The following is a 23,935-nucleotide window of genomic DNA, read 5'->3' as shown; positions in this document are numbered from 1 at the left end:
TCATCATAGAGCTGAAAGAGCTACGGCCCCTTCATAAAGGAAAAGCAGCAGAGAAGGCCATGCCATGGGAAAGAGGCACCCAGCACAGCCACTGGCGTGCATATGAGCACTTCCAAACTGAGGGCCAGAGCCACAGGTGAGGACACAGTGCCCCGAGGCAAAGTGGACGGTCAGGGACTGTTCAGACCTGGCACACACCTGCTCAGTGCCAGTTCAGCCACATGCACCTATGAGACACTGCAGAGGACATGTTGAATGACCCTCTGCCATTCTGAAATGACCAACTGCCAGGCTTGGGTGGGGGAGGTGAGAGGAAGCTGCGTGACTCTCTGCTCTTAAAGCCCCATGCTGACAAGAGAAGCCTGACTCTCCAATGGGGAAAATAGTACCGGGTCAGGTAGTGTTCCTTACAGGGCCCTGGAAGGCTGACCCCCTGGAGAACAAGGTGGGAGCATCCAGCTTCGAGAGCCTCCATGGAAGCACAGTTGGGTGTGGGCAACTGTAAGTCAAGGGTGGACTGACCCAAAAGGGAGGCAGGGAGGCTTTTGGGGTGATGTAAATGCTACAAGTCCATTTTAAACAGGGGAGACCAGGCATGTCTGCGGGTCACTGTGACAAATGTCCTCTGGCTAAAGCTGAGGGGCAGGTACAGTGGGCCAGGAGGCTACAGCAGGAGTTGGGGCCAAGGTTAGGCTTCCTCTCAGGTGAAAACCATAAATCCTGCTGGGAGAGTGATTGGCAAGCCTGGGAAGGCCAGCAGCAGGACCCAGCGGTCTCTTGGAGCAGTCAGCTTGACAGTGGTGACTCAGGGACCAGACACCAGCACCCATGGAGGCTTTACAGGCCCCAGGCAGTGTGAGGTGAGGCCCAGGATCTGACTGGGTCCAACACCATGGGGAATGCAGCTTCCCAGACCTACAGGGGACTGCATCCTGCACCCAGGCCAGCCTGAGCCCCTCGGCAGTGCACTTGGGCCTCACCTCCAATCTTGGCATTGTATGCAACCCCTACAATGCAGTAGGAGTTGTTGGCAGAGGCGGCGACTTCTCCTGCACAGCGAGTGCCATGTCTGCGGGAAGGAGAGAAGGCAATCAGGACCCTAAGCTGGGGATGCTGAGGTCCTCCCTCAATCCTCCCCATAACTGCTGGTCTATCCGCGCGCCCCCGTGTCAGGACCCTCCTGCAAGAAAAGCCATTGTCCCTAAGCGGGGGGGACACTGAGGCCATTCCCCATCCCTCCCCATCATTGCTGGGCCATTCATGTGCCCCACAGGCTGCCCTGCAGATATGATGCACCTGTATCAGGCTTGGGCTCTGTTGGCAACCAAGGCCTCCGCATCCCACCCCCCAGGCTCTGCATCCCCCTGACTGACAGCACAGTGCAGATGCTGGCCTGGCTGCAGAGATGAAATAAGAACAAACAAAGGCTTAGGTTCTGTCCCCTGAGTCCTCTCCCTGCCCCGAGCTCACCCTGGGCAGACCCCTCCCCCCACACACCTTTCCTCGGCCATTCCAGCAGAGGGCAAGGAGGAGGGCTGCACAGAACACTCAACAGCAGTAGGTGGAATAGGAAGAGGTGACCCGAGGTCAGCACTCTCCTCAGTAATGACCTCACTCTGCCACCTACCGCAGGCACATCTCTGAGAAGGTCCGTCAGAGATGAGAATCACTGATTCAGAATCAAAACCACCTTTAAAGCCAGTTCTGGGCCCAACTGTCAGCCCCCGGGGCAGCCCTCCCTCTGTCCACACTCTGGACCATGTGTGCCTGCAGCTGGGGCTGTCCCTGAGTCATGGGCCCTGGGTCACGCTGCATCTGGCTGGTCCCTCCCTGCCCACTGTGCCCTGCAGCCCCAGTGTGGTGGCCATGGAGTGGGAAGGGAACCTGGGACGCGAGGCCAGTCCTCCACGGGCGCCAGGAGCACTGCGGCCAGCCGGTTGACTGCCTCCACTGGCTGAGCCTTCCTGCGGGGCTCCCCTGGGGCACCGGGACTCCAACCTCAGCATCAAATGGACTGAAACAGGGAATGCTGAGGAGGACACACCTTGCAGGCCTCGTGTCAGCAGAGGAAAGGAAGAAAGTGCTTCCACCGTCCTCTAAACACTTCTGGAAGAAGGGGACGAGCCAGTGCACAGGGCCGGCTGATGGAGGAAGGTCTGGCCAGACACCGGACAGGAGCACCCAGGCAGGTTTGGGAAACTGGACGTCACCCCCAGGGCTGCTACCAATGGTGCCAAGTCCCCCAGTCTCTCCAGACCACACCCACTCCCTCTTTCACAAGTCTCAATGACCGAACAGTAATGGTGTGTCCCTCACCCATCATCTCACCCCCGCCCCCAGCCCTCGGAGGAGGAAACATCAGGACACAAGACTTCTCTGACACCAAGACTCAGCAAGGTCATCCTACTTGCACAGAGCCACACAGCCAGCCCCAGCATCACATGGGCCTCCGCCACTGCCCCTGTGAGGTCAAAGACAGGGTCAAGAAGGCTTGGGTGCTGACGGAGTGATCCGAGAGAACACATTGTGATCTGGACACAGCTGGCTGTGCAGACCAAGAGATATTCCAACAATGTTGCAAACAGGAACAATGCTGGCCCAACATCCACTGCAGCTGACCAGCAGAGTGACAGCCCACAGGAAGGGGCCAGACCCACTGAGCCTGTGAGCCTGGAAGGTGGTGTGGGGCTGGCTCCTGGTGGTCAGCCCCAGACCCCACCAGGAGGCAGAGAGCTGCCCCCAGCCTGTCTCCAGCCCAGTGTCCCCATGTGGGTTGGCTCCACCATGTGCGGGGACAGCAACAGAGAAAGAAGCAAGTAGGGGTCAGGCAGGTGACACAGGACGTACTTATTCTCGTTGCTGGCATCGTACCGTGGAGACGGATCGTAATCGTTGCCATTGACATCATAGCTCGCGTAGGAATCCTAAAAAATGAAACCTTGGTGACCAAAGAGAAGTGGCCCAGTGTATCACAACTCTGTTTATAACTGGTTTTACGCCTCGACTGGAAACAGAAACAAGCCAGGCACTCTCTTACTGCAACAAGTTATACATATATATAATTATGTGGTGAATACACATAAAATTTACCACCCTAACCATTTTTGCAGCTCAGTGGTGCTAAGTACATCCACAAGTTGTATGGCTGCCAGCACCATCCATCCACGGGATTCATCTTGCGAAACTCTGCACCTCTTAAACCATAACTCCTGACCCTCCCTCCCCAGCCCCTGGCAGCCACCGTCTGCTTTCCATCTCTGTGAATACAACTACTCCAGGGACCTCACCTAGATGAGATCATGTAACAGAGTGGGATTAGCAGGCAGCCATTACTCTGCTCCCTGTTACTAGGCAACAGGGTTCCTCAACCATTACTCTGGTGCCTCAATGGGCCCCACCCCACAAGCAGCCAACTGTCAATGAGCCACCATTATTTGTGCTGCTCAGCTATTGGTCAGTGCTGCAGTGGGCCCTAACCACTACGACCTGACACTGAGGAATCACTGTGGCAGTGACTGAGTCAAGGGTCAGTGGTGTGGTGGTCATCAGGTGGAGAGTGAGGTAAGAGGCAGATTCAGGCCTTCTCCTGGAGGCCCTGCAGCTTACCCTCCAGTGAGCTGGGGGCCCAGGAAGCAGACTGGAGACTATGGCCCTCAGGGCTCCAGAGCCCTTGCCAAGGCCACCCACTAACTTTGCCCCAGGCCTTGAAGCAGCCGTGCACCTCTCCCCCATCCCTGTCTCTGCAACCTAACTAGCAGTGGCCATCTGTTTGGGTCACAGTCTGTGAGACCTGGTCTCCCCATTTGGGCAGCCTGAGGAGCCTGAGGGCCAGCGGGTTGGATGCCTGGCTCCCTCATGGCCCTGAGGGAGTTGCCAACTGAGACCTGTCTCCTTCTAGCCAGGACTGGGACCTTTGAAGGGTGAAAACTGTGCCTTGGGACCTTGCTTTCTTGTCAGGACAGAGAATAACATTCATCTGGTAGAGATTTATAGGAACATCATTACCTGACCACCTGATCTCAGGAACAAAGGATCTGACACAGAGAAGTCTGCAACAACTAACCTTGCCTTCCCCTCACCTTTTGCTTTCAAAGGGCCTCGCTGAAAGCCTTCAGTAACTTTGGGGTTCTTAGGGCACGAGCCATCCATCTGCTTGTATGAACCTATAATAAACTTTTCTCTGTGCCAAAGTCTAATGTTTAGTATTGATGGGCCTCACTGTGTGTTGGGCACACAGACTTGCAATTTCAATAACAATCAGTTGTGTGTCGTTTTGTGACCCAGATACTGTCTTCACAGTTCATCCATGTGGTAGCTATGCCTCATAATTCCCTTCATCTTATATTTTTAATACATATGTTTTTGCTTTATATACTTATAGTATCTGTATAATCTCCTATCTTCCTTTAAGACATGTTGTAAAAGCTCTGATTGTTGACTTCAAAACTGTCATCCTTTGCAAACTAGTATATATAGGGTAGATAAATAACAAGGTCCTACTATACAGCACAGGGAACTATATTCAATATACTGTAATAAACTGTAACAGAAAAGATGTTTTACACATATATAGCTGAGTCACTTTGCCAGACAGCAAAAATTAATACATTATAAATCAACTTTAATAAATGTTTTAAGAAGATAAAATTAAAAAACTGACATTGTTAAGGGTGCATAACCATCTACCCAACCAACATGAGAGGAATGACATAACCAAGGCACCCAAGTGCCTTAGAATCTCGAAGGCAGTTCTCAAAAGTTACCACATGCCAGGTTCTCTTCTCTGCACAACTGGAGGATTGACAGGCAGAGGGTCCCTACACACAACCATCACACACACACACACCACACACGCGCCGACCTGAAGGTAAACAGACACGTGTGCAGAGGGGACACCCCCCACACACACACCCATGCACACACATGTGAGCCTCTCAGGGCCCCAGCAGTGCCTGGGAACCCTCTCACACACCCCTGGCTCAGGGCCGGGGGCTCACCGGCACCACCAGCTCGGTTTCCGTACTGTGACGTAATGGGGCGGGGCGGGGCTTAAGTAGGTTAGGCTGTAGTTGTCCCAGGAAATGACCAGTGCAGGTGAGGGTCTCAGGGAGCCAGGCCAAGACTCCACTTACGTAGTTTGGGGCCAGGTCGGGGTGGTTTCTCTCTATGCCGTCATCCAGGATGGTGACCACCACGTTCTTTCCCGTGTAGCCCCGCTTCCACGCCGCCTGGACGTTCATTTCTGACCGGCAGCGGCTGTTCTTGTCACCACAGTGCTGCAGGCACAGGAGACAAAAAGGCCCCAGCACGGGCACGCCTGACACAGACCTGCCAGCCCAGCAGAGGCGCTATGGTGCTCTCGGGAGGACAGGGCAGGACCTTCCCTCCTCCTCCTGGTCCTAGCAAGAGCCCTCGAGGAGGGCTGCATCGCTCTCCCGCCCTGACCTGGCCACGTGTACACGGAAGGCCCTCCGGCCCCAGCCAGGCCATGTCCCCACGGCTCTTCCTGGTGTCCCCGCCCTTCAGAGGCTCTGTCCATGGCTCACGGTGCCACCCTCCCCTGCTACGGGGGCCCATCCCCCTGACCCTCACATAATGAAAGAAATTCACAAGACAGCATGTGCCTGACAGCACTGAAATAGGGGTTCTACATGCAAATGAAGTGCGTCTGTCTGGAGCTGACCGGTCTCAGAAACCCAGGGCAGGGACAGAGGACCATGGCCTACTTACCATGTACCACATGTTGGACCAGATGGGATCATTGAAATAAAGTGCCTGCGGGTCATTTCGCACCTGTCTCTTCACCCGGCGTTTAACTTCCTGTTGCTGGAGCCATTTCACCTAGTAGGGGAGAAATGCAGTTACTCTCTGTTTCAGCAGCCATCTCCTGATTCCATGTGGCCGCTTCGCAGGTGTTCCAGGTGTCCTCCTCCATGAACATCTAGGTCTACCAGATGTCTCAGATGGTTCATTTCAAGGAGACGTTTTCACTTCAGAGCAACCACATTTGAAAGATGAGAACCAGTCTACATGGAAGGGAAGAGGACCACTCTTATGAAACTTAAAATCATCCTACTAAAAGAGACCTTGTGAAATTGCCAGTACTCTGGTGACCCTTGTCCCTAATTAAAAGGAAATACATGCTCAGGAATGAAGAGTGCAGAGGCATAAAAGGTGTCAGATGGTTTATTGGGAGGACACGGTTAACTATGATGATCCCTATAATGGAACCACAGCAACTACTGCAGACCTGGTACCAGACATGCAGAGAAAACCTAGGGAGGCACACAGCAAAATATTGATAGCAATTCCTGTATGCTGTTCATTTAAGATTTTACTATTCATTTAAGATTTTAAAATTATTTTCAGGGTTTCATAAACTTTTTTCAATCGCCATGACTTGCCATCATAACCAAGGGCAAAAAGCTTGAGAGGCAGGATAAATGTTATTTAAAGAGCAGGAATCTTGGAGCCTAGCTGCCTGGATTCAAATCTGGGCCCAAACTCACCAGCGGAGTGACTTCAAGCAGGGAGCCTCCCTGGCCTCAATTTGCTCATATCATCTGTGCAATGGGCATCACTGTGGCATTACGAAGGAGGATGGCATATAAAGTGTGCAATCAGTGACTGGCACACGGCTGTATTGTCATCATGTGTGTGTCTGTGTGTGTGTGTGTGTTTCAAAGTGGAAGAGGTTTTTTTTTTTTTTTTTTCACTTTTAAAAGATAAGGGGGCTGGAACTCCCATGCCCTGAACCTAAACATTTTCTCGGTCCAGCTGCTATGGATCCCCCAATCCCATTCCCCTGCCAATGGGACTCAGCTCTGCACAGAGGCTACAGTGGGCAGGATGGGGACACCCAACCCTACTCTCAGAAGTTGGTGCTCCAGTCAAGGACTCCCACCAGGCAGCCCAGAATGAGGCAGACAGGTGGCCAAGGGCAGAGAAGGTAGGGGAGGAAGACAAGGATGGAGCCTTGGGCATGCAGAGCTGGGTGACCTGGAGGTCAGGCCAAGGCTGATGACCCCAGGGGGATGAAGGCACAAAGGTCAAGGGCCAAGCAGCTCCCCTCAGACCTTGGCGTTGACCTCCCCACAGGCTCCTGAGCGAGGAAAGTGGAACAGCCCCACAGCTAAGGGGGACCCTGATCTCCAAGGACAACATGCTCAGAAGGAAATGTCACCAAGGAAGGTTTAGCAGTAAAGAACCTGCCTGCCAATGCAGGAGATGCAAGAGACATGGGCATGGCAAATAAAACTGCACAGTGAAGTATTCTGCTCATAATACCCTCTGATGGCATTGTGAGACTTCCCAAAGTATTACTGCCTGGACCAGGAAGCTTTAACTCGGTATAAAATGCCTAAGACCCTATGCCCTAATTGGCTGGGCTGCGTGCTGTAAGTATAGCGGTCATACCCCATGGACAGTTCAAGTTCCTGGGATGGGATGCTCCGGGCCCATTGGCTCGGCCAACTCGCTACCCACCGGGCTGCACTTCCCATCACAGAGGAGGTGGACCTTCCTCTCCCAAGGCCAACTGGGTGGCTCCCACAAATCAGGCAGGTGACAGAGGGCACAGTGCCACCAGTCACAGAACAATCCCCTTGTGAGATAAGACAGTAAGGGCTCCTGGTCTCAGTGGTTGATGCACTCTGGGTAAGAACCCAGTTGACACACAGTTTTGGGGGCAGGTGGTGACGACTGGGGGCTGTCCCTGTGGCGTGGTCTGGGGCAGCTCTCTCCCCCGGGACAGGTCACTGCAGGACACTGACAGCTCCCAGGCACTGTTAGGCCAATGGACCTGGATATAATAAATCGCTCGCCAGGCCTGCACAGATGAACTCCCAGACGCCAGGCACAGAGGCTAACTCAGCCCGTGGTCACCTGGTCAGGGCCAATCCCCATCTCCCTTCCCCAGGCCCCAGCCACAGCCCTACTTCTCACCTGGCTCCAGGAAAGGGCAGAGGGTTCCTGTGTTCCATCCTCCTGCCATTTTCCAGACTGGCCCTTGTGTTTCTGGAGAGCATGGCCCCATGGCCCCTTACTCAGTGGCCTGCTCAATAACGCTGCACTGTCTCCAGTGTGTCCACTGCTGGTTCTGGTCGTGAGCATGAGTGTAAACACCGCTGATTCCCACCCAGGACCAGCCCCCCCTCCACACACACACACATACACACACCTCCACTCAGACACAGAACTCTGCTCCAGGGGTCCCTCAGGTTGGAACCCAGAGTCAGCAGACCTCTCCAGGAGGTTTTGGGGTGCCGGTGACCCCCAATCAACTGCCTGAAACTGTGGCTTTCCCAAGGGGCACCTCATAGTGAACAGTGAGGCTGTTCATGACAAAGGAACACAGTTCAGGACCCTAAGGACATGTCATCTGTGGAACCAATACTTGCGCAGAGCTCGAAACAAGTGAGCCAGAGCAGACCAGCCACAGGTGCTGAGACTGAAACCGTGATGAAAACACTCCCTACATCTGAAGGTCTAGAACCAGATGGCTTCACAGATGAGTTCTAGCAAACACTTAAGAGATAACATACATCCTTCTGAAGTAAAAGTGAAAGCCCCTCAGTCATGTCCGACTCTTTGTGACCCCATGGACTATACAGTTCATGGAATTCTCCAGGCCAGAATACTGGAGTGGGTAGCCTTTTTTTTCTCCAGGAGATCTTCCCAACCCAGGGATCGAACCCAGGTCTCCTGCATTTCAGGTGGATTCTTTACCAGCTGAGCCACAAGGGAAGCCCAAGAATACTGGAATGGGTAGCCTATCCCTTTTCCAATGGATCTTCCTGATCCAGTAATCGAACCAGGGTCTCCTGCATTGCAGGTGGATTCTTTACCAACTATAAGGGAAGCCTTCTGAAACTTTTCCCAAACCACTGAAGAGGAAGGAACACAGGCGGTGAGCTGGTGATGGTAGAGAGTCAGGCTGGGTGGGGCCTGACCGTGAGCTCTTCCTGCCCCAAGAGGCTGGAGCACAGGAAATGTTGTCCTGTTCTGCTGGCAGCCTGCCCATTTTACATGGCAGCTTCACTCCTGGTCAGCTCACTAGAGCCCTCAGAACTTCTAGGTGCTCAGACGTTCTTTTGGTGAAGACGGCAGGAGAGAGACTGCAGTGCACTGGCTACCTGTCAGGGCCATGGGTGTATACTCAGCGAAGCTTGCAAGTCTGCAGCCTGGGTCACATTAAGGTACACATGTGGCAGCGTGTGCAGGGTGAGAACTGAGCTGTTGGGTGGGGACCCAGCCTTCTTAGGAAGAGAAGTGATCACTCTGAAAAACCTTCAGGTCCCTGGAGGGAAGGAAGGGACAAGAAAGTCCCTGTCGGCTCTCCATCACTCCCAGTAGGTTTCACAGGGAGTTGATTGCGGCCTCCCAAAGGTGCTTTCACTCACCTAGAATGGGAGAACGTGGCCTGACTCAGGAAGAGGGTCTCTGCAACTGTAATCAGCTAAGGCTCTGAAGACGAGGTCATGCTGGATTATTTGGTTGTGCCCTGAATCCCACAACAAGCATCCTGACAAGGGACAGGCAGGGGGAGACTAAGACCAAGGAAGGTAAGGCCTTGGGAAGAAAACAGCTCCAGGAGCACCTGAGTTGCCAGGAGCTGCAGGTGGCAAGGCAGGACCCCCCAGAGGGACCACAACTGCCAACATCATAGATCTGGAGACTCTGGACTGCAGACGGTGAGACAATATGCTTCTGGCGTCTGAAGCCCCTAGTTGGTGGTGACTTGTTATGGCCCCCCTGGGATCACAACCTTGATCAGGGCTGAGGTGTTGCATGTCTTGAGAATTCATGAAGCTGTCCTACCTAACGTTGGACCTGGAGCCCCCAGAGGAGGGGCTGAGGGCTGTAACAGGGGCGCTGGGGTGGGGACTTAATGAAAACAGAGGGACCATCCCAGGGTGCCCACTGCTACCAGCTCTGGCTGGAGCCGCCAGCCACCCTAGTCGCCCTCCCCTGCACACCACTGGGCCCTGGACTCCTGCCCCTGCTGTCCTCTCAAACTAAAGCTGCCACAAAAGTGGGTCCTGCTCGCCCACCCAGGGCCCAGGGCCCTCTCACTGCCTGATTCTCCTAACTCAGGGCACTAAAACCCACTGTCTCCCCTCAACCCCCCAAGTCAGGATAAAGCAGGGATCCTCTCCAACACAAGAGTCTCCTAAAGGTGTCAGGACCCCATCACCCACAGCTCACCATGGCTGTCATCCCCCGGCATCTGGAGGTCACATGACTCTGGGAGCGTCCCTGCTCTATGACTGACGCCCGATGCAGTCTGACCCCTGCCCAGGCCCCCTCTGGCCTGGCCTCCCACCCGCAGGCCTGGTCTCATGGTGGGTGCCCCTTCACTGTGTTCCTCTCTATCCTCCCCACCCGGGAACCCTGCCCTGACACCTGGGCTGACTGGGGTGGGCCGCCAGGCTCCTGTGCCCTGAGCGTGTCTGTGCAGTGATGCCACTGACATGGAGGACATGGACACGGACTCTTCAGAAGCCACCACCCCGCTCCCCAGGAGAGAAGGATGTGTCTCGGTCATGCAAGTCTCTCCAGCTCTCAGCCTGTAACAGGGTCCCTGTCCTCTGTCTTCCTTAAACGGCAAACGACCCCTGATGCTGAAAAGGGAAGCATGTCTCCTGGGGCTGGGGCTCCCCTGATCTGGCTCGTCCAGCACTGCCCACAGCTCTGGCTGGACATGTCCAGGTTGGTATGACCACCCTCTGCTCCCCACTGGCCTGTGTGAAGCCAGGCCACTGCATTTCGCTCACCACTGTCCTTGTGTGTGCCAGGCGATGTGAGGCATACAGTAGGAGTTCACTAAATGCTCTCTGAATGAAGGAAGGACATTAAATGAATACGCTTTAGATTTCAAACACAGCCATAGACAGACTTTCAAAACCATTGTGGAGCAGAGCGCGCAGCTGGGTCTCCATGACCACCAGGGGAGCTGTGTGGACTCTGTATGGAAGATTGGTGCTTTGGGGTGACAGCAGGTTTGCCGCATTCGAGCCCAGCTCAGCACAGGTCATCTCTTCTGGGCAAGCCTCTATAACCCCGTGTAAAGCGTTTTCATTCCTTCAGTCATATTTTGAAGGTGAAACATCACTCTTCTTTTATCCATTTTCTGCATGTTTCCCATTAAACATTTTCATCATGAGATTTTACCATCTTCTCAAGATGAAGTGAAGAGAAGTGTGTTCTTCGGGAGGCAACACCTCCTCCAGCTCTCTTCTTGAGAAGTCAAGTTAAAATTTGGCATCTGCTAAATGTCATTCTGCACTTGAGAGGAGGTAAACTTAAAAGATGCTGAGAAAGAGGTCATGTAAATGAGAAGGACCCCAGAACAGCCTTGAAAATTGTGAGTTATCAGGCCGTATAATGCTCGAATGTCATGTGGGCAGGAGGCCCACGCCCTCTTCCCTGGGGCTGCTGGGCCAGAAGGTGGCCAGCAGGTCGTTCCGGGTGCGACAAGTAATAAGGGGTTGTTCTGAAGCTTTGTCCCATGAAAAAATGCCACCAGAACAAGAATAGCCCTTGCACTCCACCCAAAGCTACTGCACATCTGTGCTCTGCTTAATGCCCTCCACCACCCACAGGCCCTGCCCAAAAGGCCCTGGGCCACCACGAGGAGCTGGTGGGGCCCAGAAGGGGCCCCAGGGGCTCTGCTCAGAGACAGAATGAAGGACAACAGCACTTCTCTGAGACCGTCCTGATCACCCTCCCAGACCTCCACTGGCTCAAGGGGAGGAGCAGGAACTGAATCAAGCTGCCTGCCTCCTCACAGCCCCCAAGCTCAGCCTGTGACATGGAGTTCTATTCAGGTCCCGTGTTCATGCACAGCTGAGTCTAGGCAAGAGAGACAGTTCCAGTCCACCTTCCCCTCTCTCTCTGCCTCGGCGTCCTCAAAGTGAGGGATGCATCCTTCTGTCACCGGAAAAGGATGGATAGCTCCTCTCCTCTGTGTTGTGACAGAGCCAGCCATGCCTGCAGACCAGGGCAAGTCTCTGGAAGACATGAGAGGCTAGACTCCATGTGTCTGGGGTCCAGATCCGAAGGCCTCTTCCAGGAGTGAGGCGAGCGGCAGGCACACTGGGAAAGTAAACCTGTGACCCTGTTGTCTGCGCCTCAGCCTCCAGCCTGTGGAGCGAGGGTCGTATCAGCCCATCTGGGGCCCCTGCCTGCGAAGGCCTGATGCTCACATTCCAAGTCCCATCAACACTGACTGCTCCCCACACCTGTTGCAGCACATGCTGGGCCAGCTTTCTACCAGCCGAGAAGCAGTGAGATGCGAACTCATGGTGTGAGGACCCACAGAAAGGAAACCATGCTCCCTGACCAGAGCACATCACCTTACAGTGTGTGATGTGGTCCTTTTCTGAGGACAGGCCACGGATTGCATGTGTAGGAAGTGAGCAGTTGCCAAGTGGGGGCTTCTTGCCCAACATCCAGGGTCCCTGGAGGGTGGAGGGGCAGGCTCAAGTCCCGGGAGCCCCAGAAGCTGTGTGTTAGAGCCATGTGGATGTGAGCTTAGGGTTTCTTTCCTCCTCTGAGAGAAAGGGTGTCTACAGCCTTCATCAGCCTTTCCAAGAGGCCCGTGATTCTGGCCTAGTTAAGAAGCACAGAACTGAGGCCAGCTTGCAGCAGTGGAGAGTGATTGACACCATGACCCCCGCCAACTGACCTCCTGGGGCAGAGGGCACCAGCCTCCTTAGAGCGAGTCTCAGGGAGACACCTAAGCCCCCTGAGGTACCACCCAGGGTAGGGAGGAGATGCCAGGCTGCTATAGGAACCCAAGAGCCTGGGCAGTAGAAGAGGCAGAAGAGAAGGAAGACAAACCAGAAAACTCAAAGCTGATCTAACACAGCCTAGACACAACTCCACCCTGCCAAGCCCCCCATGGGACAGAGGCACATTTCTACTCCTTTAGCTGGCTAGCACACAGGCCACCTCTCAAATCCTCCCTGCCAAAATTGAATGACAGGGGCCAAGAGGTGACTGCTCATCGCTGGTATGAGTCAGCACCACCCCCCAGCAAATGCAGGAGACAAGACCGGACTCAGGAGGTCAGGGTCCTTGATTCATCTGAGTTCTCACTTCCCTGAAAGGAAAGGGGAAGCTCCCCCCACCTGCCCTGTGCCCCTGAGGATCACAACATGGACAGGGGGCCGGAGTGCTGACTCCAGGATCACCAGCCAGACAGCGCTGCCTGGTCAGCCCACATCAGTGCTTCTGCCGTCTGGTCAATTAAAGCCCTCTTTATGGCTTTTGTCACAATTTAAACTTCTGAAGTTGGGCATTCGGCAGTCGAATGACGGGGACACAATCAGGATCACTGGGCAGCGGGGACACTGCCGGACCCGAGCGTCCTGGAGGGTGTTTCTCCCTCAGAGCTACAGGCCCAGGGACCCGGAGACACCTTTCTCGAACATCCCTGGATGACAGATGGGCGGGGAGGAGTTGGATTCCTCACTCCCCATGCTGGGCCGGTGTGGGCACAGGAACTCACATCCAGGGCTGACCACAGGCCAGCTTCAGCTGGCATAAGCTCGTCGAGAAGTTTCCACCCTCATCTCAGGGTCAGTATCATGACCTCTGTGAAGCATGAAGGTTTCCCTTTTTCCCTCATTTCCACCACAACAAGGGAACAAAAATTAGATAAATAAAAATAGGATAATATGTGAAGTTAGACTTGTTAAAAAAAAAAAGTCATTACATAAAAAGAAGTCCATGAGAAAACAGTAACAAATACAACTTGCTATGTGAACCTACCCTGTGAAAACTGACATCTGCTTCAGTAAACACTGAGGGTCCATCTGCTATTCACTGGGTGGCCTGCCGGACTTGGGAGTGAAAGCAAGTGAGGGCGGCCTGGCCCTGAGAACGTGACTCGCCCTCCCCAACTCCCAACCACCCAGGCACAAGGCAGGCTACTTGCATCTGAACCCAGCCCCTCCCTCCCCACACCTCTCTGCAGTTCCTGGGCCTGGAATGCCAGGTCTCCTGGGAATGACCTGCAGTTCCCACCAGCCCTGTGTTAGTCCTGGTCACTACCAGATTCCCAGCAAACGAAGCCCTCCTCACTCCCACCAAACTCCCCGGAGCTTGGGCCCTTGGTCCTGGCAGTTTCTGGGGCGGCTGGAAACAGATTTACAGGAACAAGAGCAGGACTGAGGGCCGAGGGTCTGTCTGCTGCTCTGGATGGGCTCCCAGTGCTGGGAACCCCAGGGAGAAGGATGCCCGTGGGTCCCCAAGCCCGGTAAGACGGCGCGTGCCCTGCAGCAGTGGGCAGCTCCAAACGTGGCTGGATGAGCTCTGGCCCTGTGGCTTTCGTGCTGGGACAATATCTAGACAGCCTGGACCCCTCCGCTCCAGGAGTCCCAGGGACCTCACAGACCCAGAGTGCAGACCTCCCACCACTTAGAGCAGCGCACTGAGCCAGCTGCCGATGGGAGGGTGCATGGGCTGAAACTGGAGAGACACCAGGGGAGGCAGCGTGTGCACAGGCTGCTGGGGGAAGTACAGATGTCATCCGACGAGGATCACAAAGCCCAGCCTGGCCGTAGGGAGGCCAGACCAGGGGGCCTGGGCAGGACGTCCCAGGGCGGCAGCACCACAACAAGGGCTGGACAAGGATGCCCACAGCTGGCCAGTGAAAGGGGCCATGTGGCATCCAGGTGACAGAGGACAGGGCTAGGGCAGGGGGGCAGGTGGGGACGCAGGACAAGGCTAGGACTAGGCTGCCCAGGCAGAGGAACAAGAGCTGGGGAGGCGTAGCTTCTCTCTGAGACAGAGCTGCAGTTGGGACATTACTCGGCTTTGGGATACGGTGACTGTAGGACTCTTGGAGTTGTGTAAGTGGGACTGTGGGACTTTTTGAGGCATATAAGTGGAAGTGTGAGCTTGCTGGTGATATCATAAAGCAGCATCTTTTAAAGCCTATTTGAAAATTCTGTTTGCCAGTTCATAGAAGCCAATCCACTAGACCCAGTAGGGTTGTGCTGAAATGTGCAGACAGCTGGAGGCCTCCCCGCCCCACACGGGTGGACCCAGTGGGCTACGTGTGGCAGTCCACCCCACCCCTCAGCACAACCCATCCCCTCCACCCCCAGCCCATCCCACAGTTCATCAGCCCCCAGATCAATGCAGTCACTTCCTGTCCACGTGCTGGTATTTGCCAGGAACTTTCTGTTTGTTTGCACGCCTAGTGGCTCTAGTACACAAAACTCAGATAAAAGTCCCTCTGTGGTTAATGGAAAGATCAGCTTCAGTGTTGCATCACTGCTGGAGGAGAACCTGAATCTGATGAAGCTCTGGGGCAAAGTCCTGTCCCACAAACAGCATGCCTGCCCTGGTCCTGGAAATCACTTCCCAGCTCCCAGGCACTAAACGGTTGGAGTAGAGAGTCAACCCAAAGCCTTCCACCGCTCCATGAGGAGCCACCAAGGACCCCTGACAACAACTTTATCCTTCCATTTCCGTCATTGATCTGGCTGAGCACACAGTGGGAGGGCTGAGCCAGAGTCACCACTCTAAAATGTAAGGCTTGGAAGACGCAACATCCAACTATCAGACAGCTTGGAACATAGTCAGAACAAGTAATTTTTAAAACATTTGGGAGCCCTTACAGCTATTGGCTGGTGCTTCTGTAACATCCACCCTGCTCCAGACTCTTGGCAAAAGAACAAGTTAAAAACAAATGCTTTCAGTTGGCTTAAATGACAGCCCTTTGGAGAAACCCAGCGACTGATACCGCACCCGGAGAGCAGGCTGGCTGTTCTCCCAAGAAGAGAGAGGGCTGGCCCACCAAGCTCTTTGAGCAAAATGGCCCTTTTCAAAGGCGGTTTAAAACATCAAGTAAAGGTGATTAGGGACAACAACTGCATGACCCTGCTACAGGGTCAGAGCAGAAATGCCTAAAGTATGTGCATGCATGTGACTGAAGTCTTCAATCTTCCCTCCTGCTGGTGCTCTGTTCCGTTCTGTTTAACAAACGTACACTCTATCAGCTTTTAGGCGAAGTAGGGGTGGGCTTTAAATTCCATCACTTATCAAAGCAATTGTATACAATAGGGACTGGAGCTAATTAAAATGAAATACCATCTGCCTTCGATTGAACTTTATCCTAAGTCCTATAACATTCATCTCCAGTTTGGTCATTCAAACACGATGGCAACTGCATTCCAATGACTCTGGAGAGTATTAAATCATCTTTTCCCTTTTTTATTATTAATTACACAACTCTCTGATCACGAAGGTGTCACAAAACACTTCGTTAATGTGGGAAAGCGTCCTAGTGCACTGCAGGAAAAGATAACACTAAACATCTCTGTAAAATAGCTAATTTTACCTGATATTTCATCACAATGACTTGGTAGAGTAAATATTAGTCAGACTGACAGCTAACTGATTTGGTTTGCATTAAAACTAGACTGATTTAAACCGTTTCAGTTGCGATTCTGAATTTGTCATCGGTTCTGCCGTCTATATGCTCTCCCTGGGGCTAAATGTTTAATGAGAACTGTGGGAAACAATCGCAATCACTTGGGCCTTGCGGGCACTGGAATGCACGGCTGTTTACCTTTTCTCTCCTTCTCTATTGGCAGGGTGCTCCCACAGCAGCTCTGCCAGGAGCTGATTAAGAAGCTCTGCATAAAAGGGACTTTTAATTTGAAAAAAGTTAACTGGCACTGCCTGCGGGAGCTCCTTCCGTCTTCTTCGAGGCCACAGCTGATGACCCGGAGCCCCCGCCCGCAGACCCAGAGTGAACGCAGTGCCTGGAACCCACCCATACGGCACAAGCCCATCACCACTGATGCCAAGGAGGAGCCAGCTGGGGCCCGCCTCAAGTCCTGCCCAGCTGTCTCCTGCAGCCTCACAGCCAGGCCCCCATGTCCGGCCCTGCTGGGGCCACGGGCCAGAGGCCCACCTGGTGGCCATCTCCGTGCTCCTGGACACAGGGTCACACTCAGCAGGTGCACAGTTAGTAATTCTGAAAGGAAGGGTGGAGCAGTTGAGTTGAATACCTTTTAAAGGCTTACAATTTAGACACTAGAAAAGAGTGAATCCCCCTACCCACCCACCCCCACCCCAAAACACAGGTTACATCTCCTATTTCACCTCCGCCATAGTTTTAACAATTGAGAAGTCACTTCAGTTCAGTTCAGTCACTCAGTCGTGTCCAACTCTTTGTGACCCCATGAATGGAAGCACGCCAGACCTCCCTGTCCATCACCAGCTTCCGGAGTTTACTCAAACTGATGCCCATAGAGTCAGTGATGCCATCCAGCCATCTCATCCTCTGTCGTCCCCTTCTCCTCCTGTCCCCAATCCCTCCTATCATCAGGGTCTTTTCCAATGAGTCAACTCTTCACATGAGGTGGTCAAAGTATTGGAGTTTCAGCTTCAGCATCAGTCCTTCCAAGGAACACCCAGGACTGATCTCCTTTAGGATGGACTGGTTGGATCTCCTTGTGGTCCAAGGGACTCTAAAGAGTCTTCTCCAACACCACAGCTCAGAAGCATCAATTTTTCAGTCCTCAGCTTTCTTCACAGTCCAACTCTCACATTAATACATGACCACTGGAAAAATCATAGCCTTGACCAGATGGACCTTTGTTGGCAATGTAATGTCTCTACTTTTTAATATGCTGTCTAGGTTGGTCATAACTTTCCTTCCAAGGAGTAAGCGTCTTTTAATTTCATGGCTGCAATCACCATCCACAGTGATTTTGGAGCCCAAAAAAATAAAGTCTGACACCGTTTCCACTGTCTCCCCATCTATTTCCCATGAGGTGATGGGACCAGATGCCATGATCTTAGTTTTCTGAATGTTGAGTTTTAAGCCAACTTTTTCACTCTCCTCTTTCACTTTCATCAAGAGGCTTTTTAGTTCCTCTTCACTTTCTGCCATAAGGGTGGTGGCATCTGCATATCTGAGGTTACTGATATTTCTCCCGGCAATCTTGATTCCAGCTTGTGCTTCTTCCAGCCCAGCATTTCTCATGATGTACTCTGCATATAAGTTAAATAAGCAGGGTGACAATATACAGCCTTGACGCACTCCTTTTCCTGTTTGGAACCAGTCTGTTGTTCCATGTCCAGTTCTAACTGTTGCTTCCTGACCTGCATACAGGTTTCTCAAGAGGCAGGTCAGGTGGTTTGGTATTCCCATCTCTTTCAGAATTTTCCACAGTTTATTGTGATCCACACAGTCGAAGGCTTTGGCATAGTCAATAAAGCAGAAATAGATGTTTTTCTGGAACTCTCTTGCTTTTCTGATGATCCAGCGGATGTTGGCAATTTGATTTCTGGTTCCTCTGCCTTTTCTAAAACCAGCTTGAACATCTGGAAGTTCACGGTTCACGTATTGCTGAAGCCTGGCTTGGAAAATTTTGAGTATTACTTTACTAGCGTGTGAGATGAGTGCAATTGTGCGGTAGAAGCCACTTAGTTCTCCAAAATTCCTAGGAAATGAGACATGCAGGGGCCTGGGGCCCTTTAGTGCAGTGCTTGTACCTGCACAAAACTCTCCTCCAGCAACAAGATACAGAGGAAGTGTATGGGACTAAAAATAACTGCAAATATGCACTGTTGGGGGAAATTCTGGACAAGATACAAAAAGACTAGAAACCCAGCTGCCACTTCTCAAGAGCCTGGAACAGAAGCAGCGGACTGCACATGCCCCTTGCACTCAACACCACCAAAGGGGCTCAACACCACCAAAGGGGCGGGTGGACCACCTAAACCACCCCTCCAGCCTGACCCTGAACACACCCTGACCCTCACCCCATATAAGGAACCAGCTCCCCCCACTCCACCCACCTTAGAAAGCAAGCAAGCAAGGGAGCCTGTTGTTTGTTCCTGATCTCTCTGCTGCAGCAGGGACCCCAAAAAAATCTCGCCTGAATCTCTTGTCTGGCCTCTGATCCATTGCTATTGCTGTGGGGGGGGAGGCCAAGCATCCTGTTGGGTAGGAGAATGGGGATCAAGAAACCTCCCATCCAGGGACAGCCCTGCAAGAATCTGCCTTGCAATACCAGAGACAACGTTTCCATCCCATATTGGGGAACTAAGATTCCACATGCTCCAGAGCCTGAGTGCCGTAACTGGAGAGCACAGACGCTGCAACTACTGAGCCCACTCACCACAACTAGAGAGTCTGTGTGCTGCAACTAACACCAGATGCAGCCAAATAAACACATTAATTAATTAAAATAAATAAAGGACATGTAGCCAAATAAATAAATAAATAAAAGACAAAGAATCCCACCATCCCATCCTGTTCTCATGCACATCTCTGGTGTGGGGGTTGGTCATCCCCCATGCAAACAGCATGCCCTGCGCTGTGACTTTCCCTGTGGGAACAGCAACTCCAAACAAGCATGCCATCCTCATAAGACAGACCTCTGCGTGCTTAAGAAAAACTGTGGAGGGCACAGCAGCAACTCCCTTCTGAGCTTATACAGGTGAGGAGCCCCTGCGAACCTCAGCACCACCCCCACCACCAGCTGCAAGGAACCCCATGTGTCTTTGTGATGGCCACGTGCTCTGCACTCAGCCCTATGGTGACAAGGGCATGGGGTCTGCTCACTCTTCTCCAATGGCCCGTCCTGTGAGACTTAGCCACTACCACCTGGCTTTGCTTCTGAGAGGAAAAAAAAATGTACCAGCCCCTGTGAAAAGTGTCCTTCCAGCTCCGTGGTGTGAACACTCACAGGTCTCACCACAGCCCCACACAGCCAGGTAGGAGGAGGCACATAAGGTGCCCTTCATAAACACAAACTTCCTCTTAGCTGTGAGGGGAGAATGGGATTAGCACAGTGTTTGATTCTATCTCCTTCTGTTTGTCCACCCACTCACCATCCATCCAACCATCCTCATACCCACCCATAAAGTGAACTCAGAACCATACACTGTGTGTCCACCTTATCAGAGCCCAGCTCATGGATGGGCTGGCTCATGCACTGGGATGACTTCCCCATGCTCTTGAAACCAGAAATCACAAAGTTGTAACCGAAGAAGCATTCCCAGGACAAACCATCTCTCCTGTCAACACAAGAGGAGCCACGATGGTGGCGGGGTGGTGGTGGCGGGTGAGGCTGGGGGTGATGCTTGGGACACCACCATGGCCAGTTTCTCTGCAGAAACTTTACTATCTGTGTTCTCTGGGGATCACTGCAGGAACACCCCATGCCTGCTTGGGAGTCTAAATGAACATTCTGCACACTGCTTTTAGGAAAGGGTGATTTCCATGTTCTAAAACTACAATTTACCAGTGGCCTCATCTGTTTATTGAGGCCATAACTGCTTGTCACTGGCACTTCACCATCCCTCGTAGCTCTTAATGCCCTGTGACATATCATGTGTCTTTCTGCGGACCGTCAGCCCCACTGTTCACTCCAATGACCCTGATATGGACATAACGGGACACACAGCAGGTATTCCAAAATCACCTGGTGAATGAATGAGGCCATCAAAGGCTCACTTGGCCATCTTACATCTTTAATCTTACCAAGTATCTGCTGACCCATGAGTCAAATATTAATCTCAAATCTATGTAGAATCTATGATTAACCACTGATAAGTAAGAATTATACTAAAAATGTTATTAGCTTCTTTTCAAATTACATCTGTTTTCATCTCAGAGATCACAGGAACTTTTAAGGAAAAAGCTACATTCACTGCCTAAGTTTTCAAGTTCATGGTAACCATTAAGATATGTGTTATGACAACCACAAAAACACCTGCCTGTCCAAACTCTAATTTCATTATTAAAACGACGATTTGAATTGCATAGCCTTTATGGGTAAGATGCACACATTTATCTCCTCTAATTACTGTGTATTTTGTTGACTTTTAAAGATTTAAAATGATAGCCCTATAGTCATTTGATCGCTGCTTCAAACTGAAGTCAAGAATTTAAATACTCAAGTTTCACAAAGGACCCAAACATTTCGAGTTTTTAAATGCTTTGATATGTAGCTGCACATCTGTTTTGTTCAGAGAGGAAAACTTAGGGTCATGGAGAATCTCATTAAAATCCAGACTTGGGCATTTTCAGAACCAGAAACACACACAATCCACACAAAACACTGTAGGCCCTAAGACAGCACCCTGCCCAGGGAGCAGAGCTGTACCTGGGGGTCCATCCTGAGGAAGGTGTGAGGGCCTCTGCTGCTCAAGGTCGATCTCTTAAAGGTTTTGCTGTGATAAAAGTGGTAGTAATCTTCCAGGTTTCCAATCTGCAAAACAAGAAGCAGGATACCACCAATCAGTATGGTCTTACCAAACCCTGCCTCTCAGAACACCTCCCCCTCCTCTGAGAGACCCATCCTGCCCCCAGAATGAGAAGACCCTCCGTGACGCTCCCCCACTCACAACTGTGCCACAGATTCAAGGTCTGTGAATGTCAACTCGGAGACCCCTTTCTGGGTAACACTAGGTGGTATTTCCGATGAAGTACATGCTCCCCAGATCTTGCAGTGAGTTCGTATCATTTAAAGTTTGTATTACCATGGCCAAGTTATTTTAGATAAGAATTCATGTTCATTTTGGGTTAAGCATCCCTGAAGCAGCTCAGTTCGGTGTCAAGTCAGGTCTAAGTCTACACCAAACACTCATTTATAAACAAACCCCATGCTCTCTGCCCCCCCGGGTACACTGAGACATCTAAGAATGAACGTCCGCTCCCAAGTGCAGCAAGGAGCCAAGGCAAACACTCAGCCCCATCTGCTTGGGGACTGTGGAAAGGTCAGCTGAGAACACCCGAGTCCCAGGGTGTCCAGGCTCTCAGCTAGCAGCGGTCTATCAGGGTGGATTTCAGCTTGAGGGCTGGAGGGGACGCGGCAGGCTGCTCCTGCACCTTTTCCCGCCATCCCAGCCCCAACCTGTCTCGTGTCTCACAACCCTGGAGCATTAGGATACTGTACTCAGGAGACCTGCCTCTCCTCCTAAATTCCACTGGCTGCTGGAAACAGCTGGCTGGTCACGACCCCTGAGCAGAGCCTTGTCACTGAAGATGGAGCAAATGCTACACACAGACTCTCAGGCTGCCCTCCTCAGGCTGAACCATCCTAGTTTCTCTTCCAGCTCCTGATGAGAGGGTGGATTTAAGACAGACTGTCCTCTGCAGCAGTCAGATGTCATGGTGACGAGCCTGGTTTCAGCCAGACAGGGCTCATCCAAACCTTGCCCATTCCCTTCACTGCCCACGATCCTGTGATCCTGAGCAAGACTCCCCTTCTGCAAATCTCAGTTCTTTACATGTACAGTGGGGATAAAACTACATACCTCAAGAACTTGTTTAAGCAGGACTAACGTCCACCCAATTCACCATGACCTTCCACTGCCCCTCTTCCTGCTCACAGACACTGCATCTGTCCAGTGCAAAGGACAGGACCAGGCAGAGACCTAAAGGGACATGGAGATGCTGAGCAGCCATTTCCACGTCTTTACATAAGAAGATTGAGCAGGTGTCTACAGAGAGAGCCTTGCTTGACTGTACCCTTCACCCTCATATCCAGAAAACCCAGCAGTCCGGCTGCATCCTGCTTTTCAGTTTCCAGAGACACCACTTGTCCTTGAAATGAAGAACCTCCTTGTTTGCTCAAGCTTGCTCCAGGGTGTTTCAGTTGTTCTTAAGCACAGAACAGTGAACACCATGACAGCTGTGAAGGTTAGCCAGTTACAGTCTATATGGTGTCTGCCTAGTTTAGTGCCTTGAACACAGTTGCTGTTCAGGAAATCCTGGCTGTATTAGGAGCTGGATTTCTCACCCTGGCTCCTCTCCAAGGCTCCTTCAATCCCTCCCTGGGCCTGGGATGCACCTTGACTCAGCCTTACCTGCTGGGGAATCTGGGCTTCAGACCCTCTCTAAGTCTTAGTCTCCTTGTGAGAACAGGAACCACTACCTTTGAGGTTTATTCCAAGACATTCCCTCTCCCCTCTCCCCTCACTATACACACATGCATACATACACACACACACCACACACACACACACACACCACACACACATACACACACCACGTATACACACACACTCACACATACACACACCACATGCACATACATCACCACACCCCACACACACCACACACACACTGCACACACATACCATACATACACCATACATACACACATATCACACATACATAGCGCACACACACACATACCACACACACACCACACATGAACTTTCCTGTAGGCTCAGTGGTGAAGCATCCACCTGCCAACGTAGGAGATCTGGGTTCAAACCCTGGGTCAGGAAGATCCCCTAGAGAAGGAAATGGTAAGCCACTCCAGTATTCTTGCTTGGAGAATCCCATGGACAGAGGAGCCCGGTGGGCTACAGTCTGTAGGGTCACAAAGAGTTGGACACCACTGAGTGACTAAACAACAACAATACACGCACCCATACACATACACAGAGTCAGGCACAGCTCTTCATATATAAAGAGCCAGCAAAGTACCTGGCAGGCAGTAAGTGCTCTATACATGGTCTTCTGCAATTATGACTCTTGGTTCATTTTCTAATTCAAGCATTTTTCAACCATCATGAACCTCATTATTTCTGCCCTGTTTTGCACAGAAGCACTCTTATTTCTCCTCCTACAGTTAACTGCTCACTTTTTCACCAAAGTTAATTGTTATGTCTGTCAAAGGGCTCCTCCTAGAGCAAGCTAAGCTATTATTTAACAATAATGCAGCTTTAACTTACAGCTTACAATGTTTAAGCCACATGTTTGCTTATAAGTGGCCACCATCCCTGGGAGATGTATTACAATTTTGGGTCTTTTAACTCCAGGTGTTCAAATCAATTTCCACTCAGGACATGGAGAAACTAAGAGCTGAATCCAATGTGCTGGCAAGGGGAGGGATTAATTTCAGAGCTGCCAACTCTAAGCACCAGGCTTCTCAGGTAGAAAGGT

At 52.0% G+C, this 23,935-nt stretch overlaps 1 protein-coding gene across 2 annotated transcripts in view; it reads right to left on the bottom strand.

Annotated features, from left to right (window-relative positions):
- The window catches only part of PCSK6 (proprotein convertase subtilisin/kexin type 6), a 163,753-nt gene that overhangs the window by 94,540 nt on the left and 45,278 nt on the right, over positions 1-23,935 (bottom strand). For both annotated transcript variants that reach the window (XM_065906568.1, XM_065906570.1), the window contains exons 2-6: positions 21,144-21,248; positions 5,731-5,841; positions 5,133-5,276; positions 2,848-2,924; positions 981-1,069 (exon numbers count right to left, since the gene is read on the bottom strand). In XM_065906568.1, the coding sequence (XP_065762640.1) occupies positions 981-1,069; positions 2,848-2,924; positions 5,133-5,276; positions 5,731-5,841; positions 21,144-21,248 (526 nt within the window). The remainder of the gene's footprint in view (positions 1-980; positions 1,070-2,847; positions 2,925-5,132; positions 5,277-5,730; positions 5,842-21,143; positions 21,249-23,935) is intronic.

Source organism: Muntiacus reevesi, chromosome 15, assembly GCF_963930625.1.
Source record: "Muntiacus reevesi chromosome 15, mMunRee1.1, whole genome shotgun sequence".
Taxonomy (NCBI): domain Eukaryota; kingdom Metazoa; phylum Chordata; class Mammalia; order Artiodactyla; family Cervidae; genus Muntiacus; species Muntiacus reevesi.
Note: the sequence above shows the minus strand (reverse complement) of the source record. Positions and strands in the feature narration are given on the sequence as shown.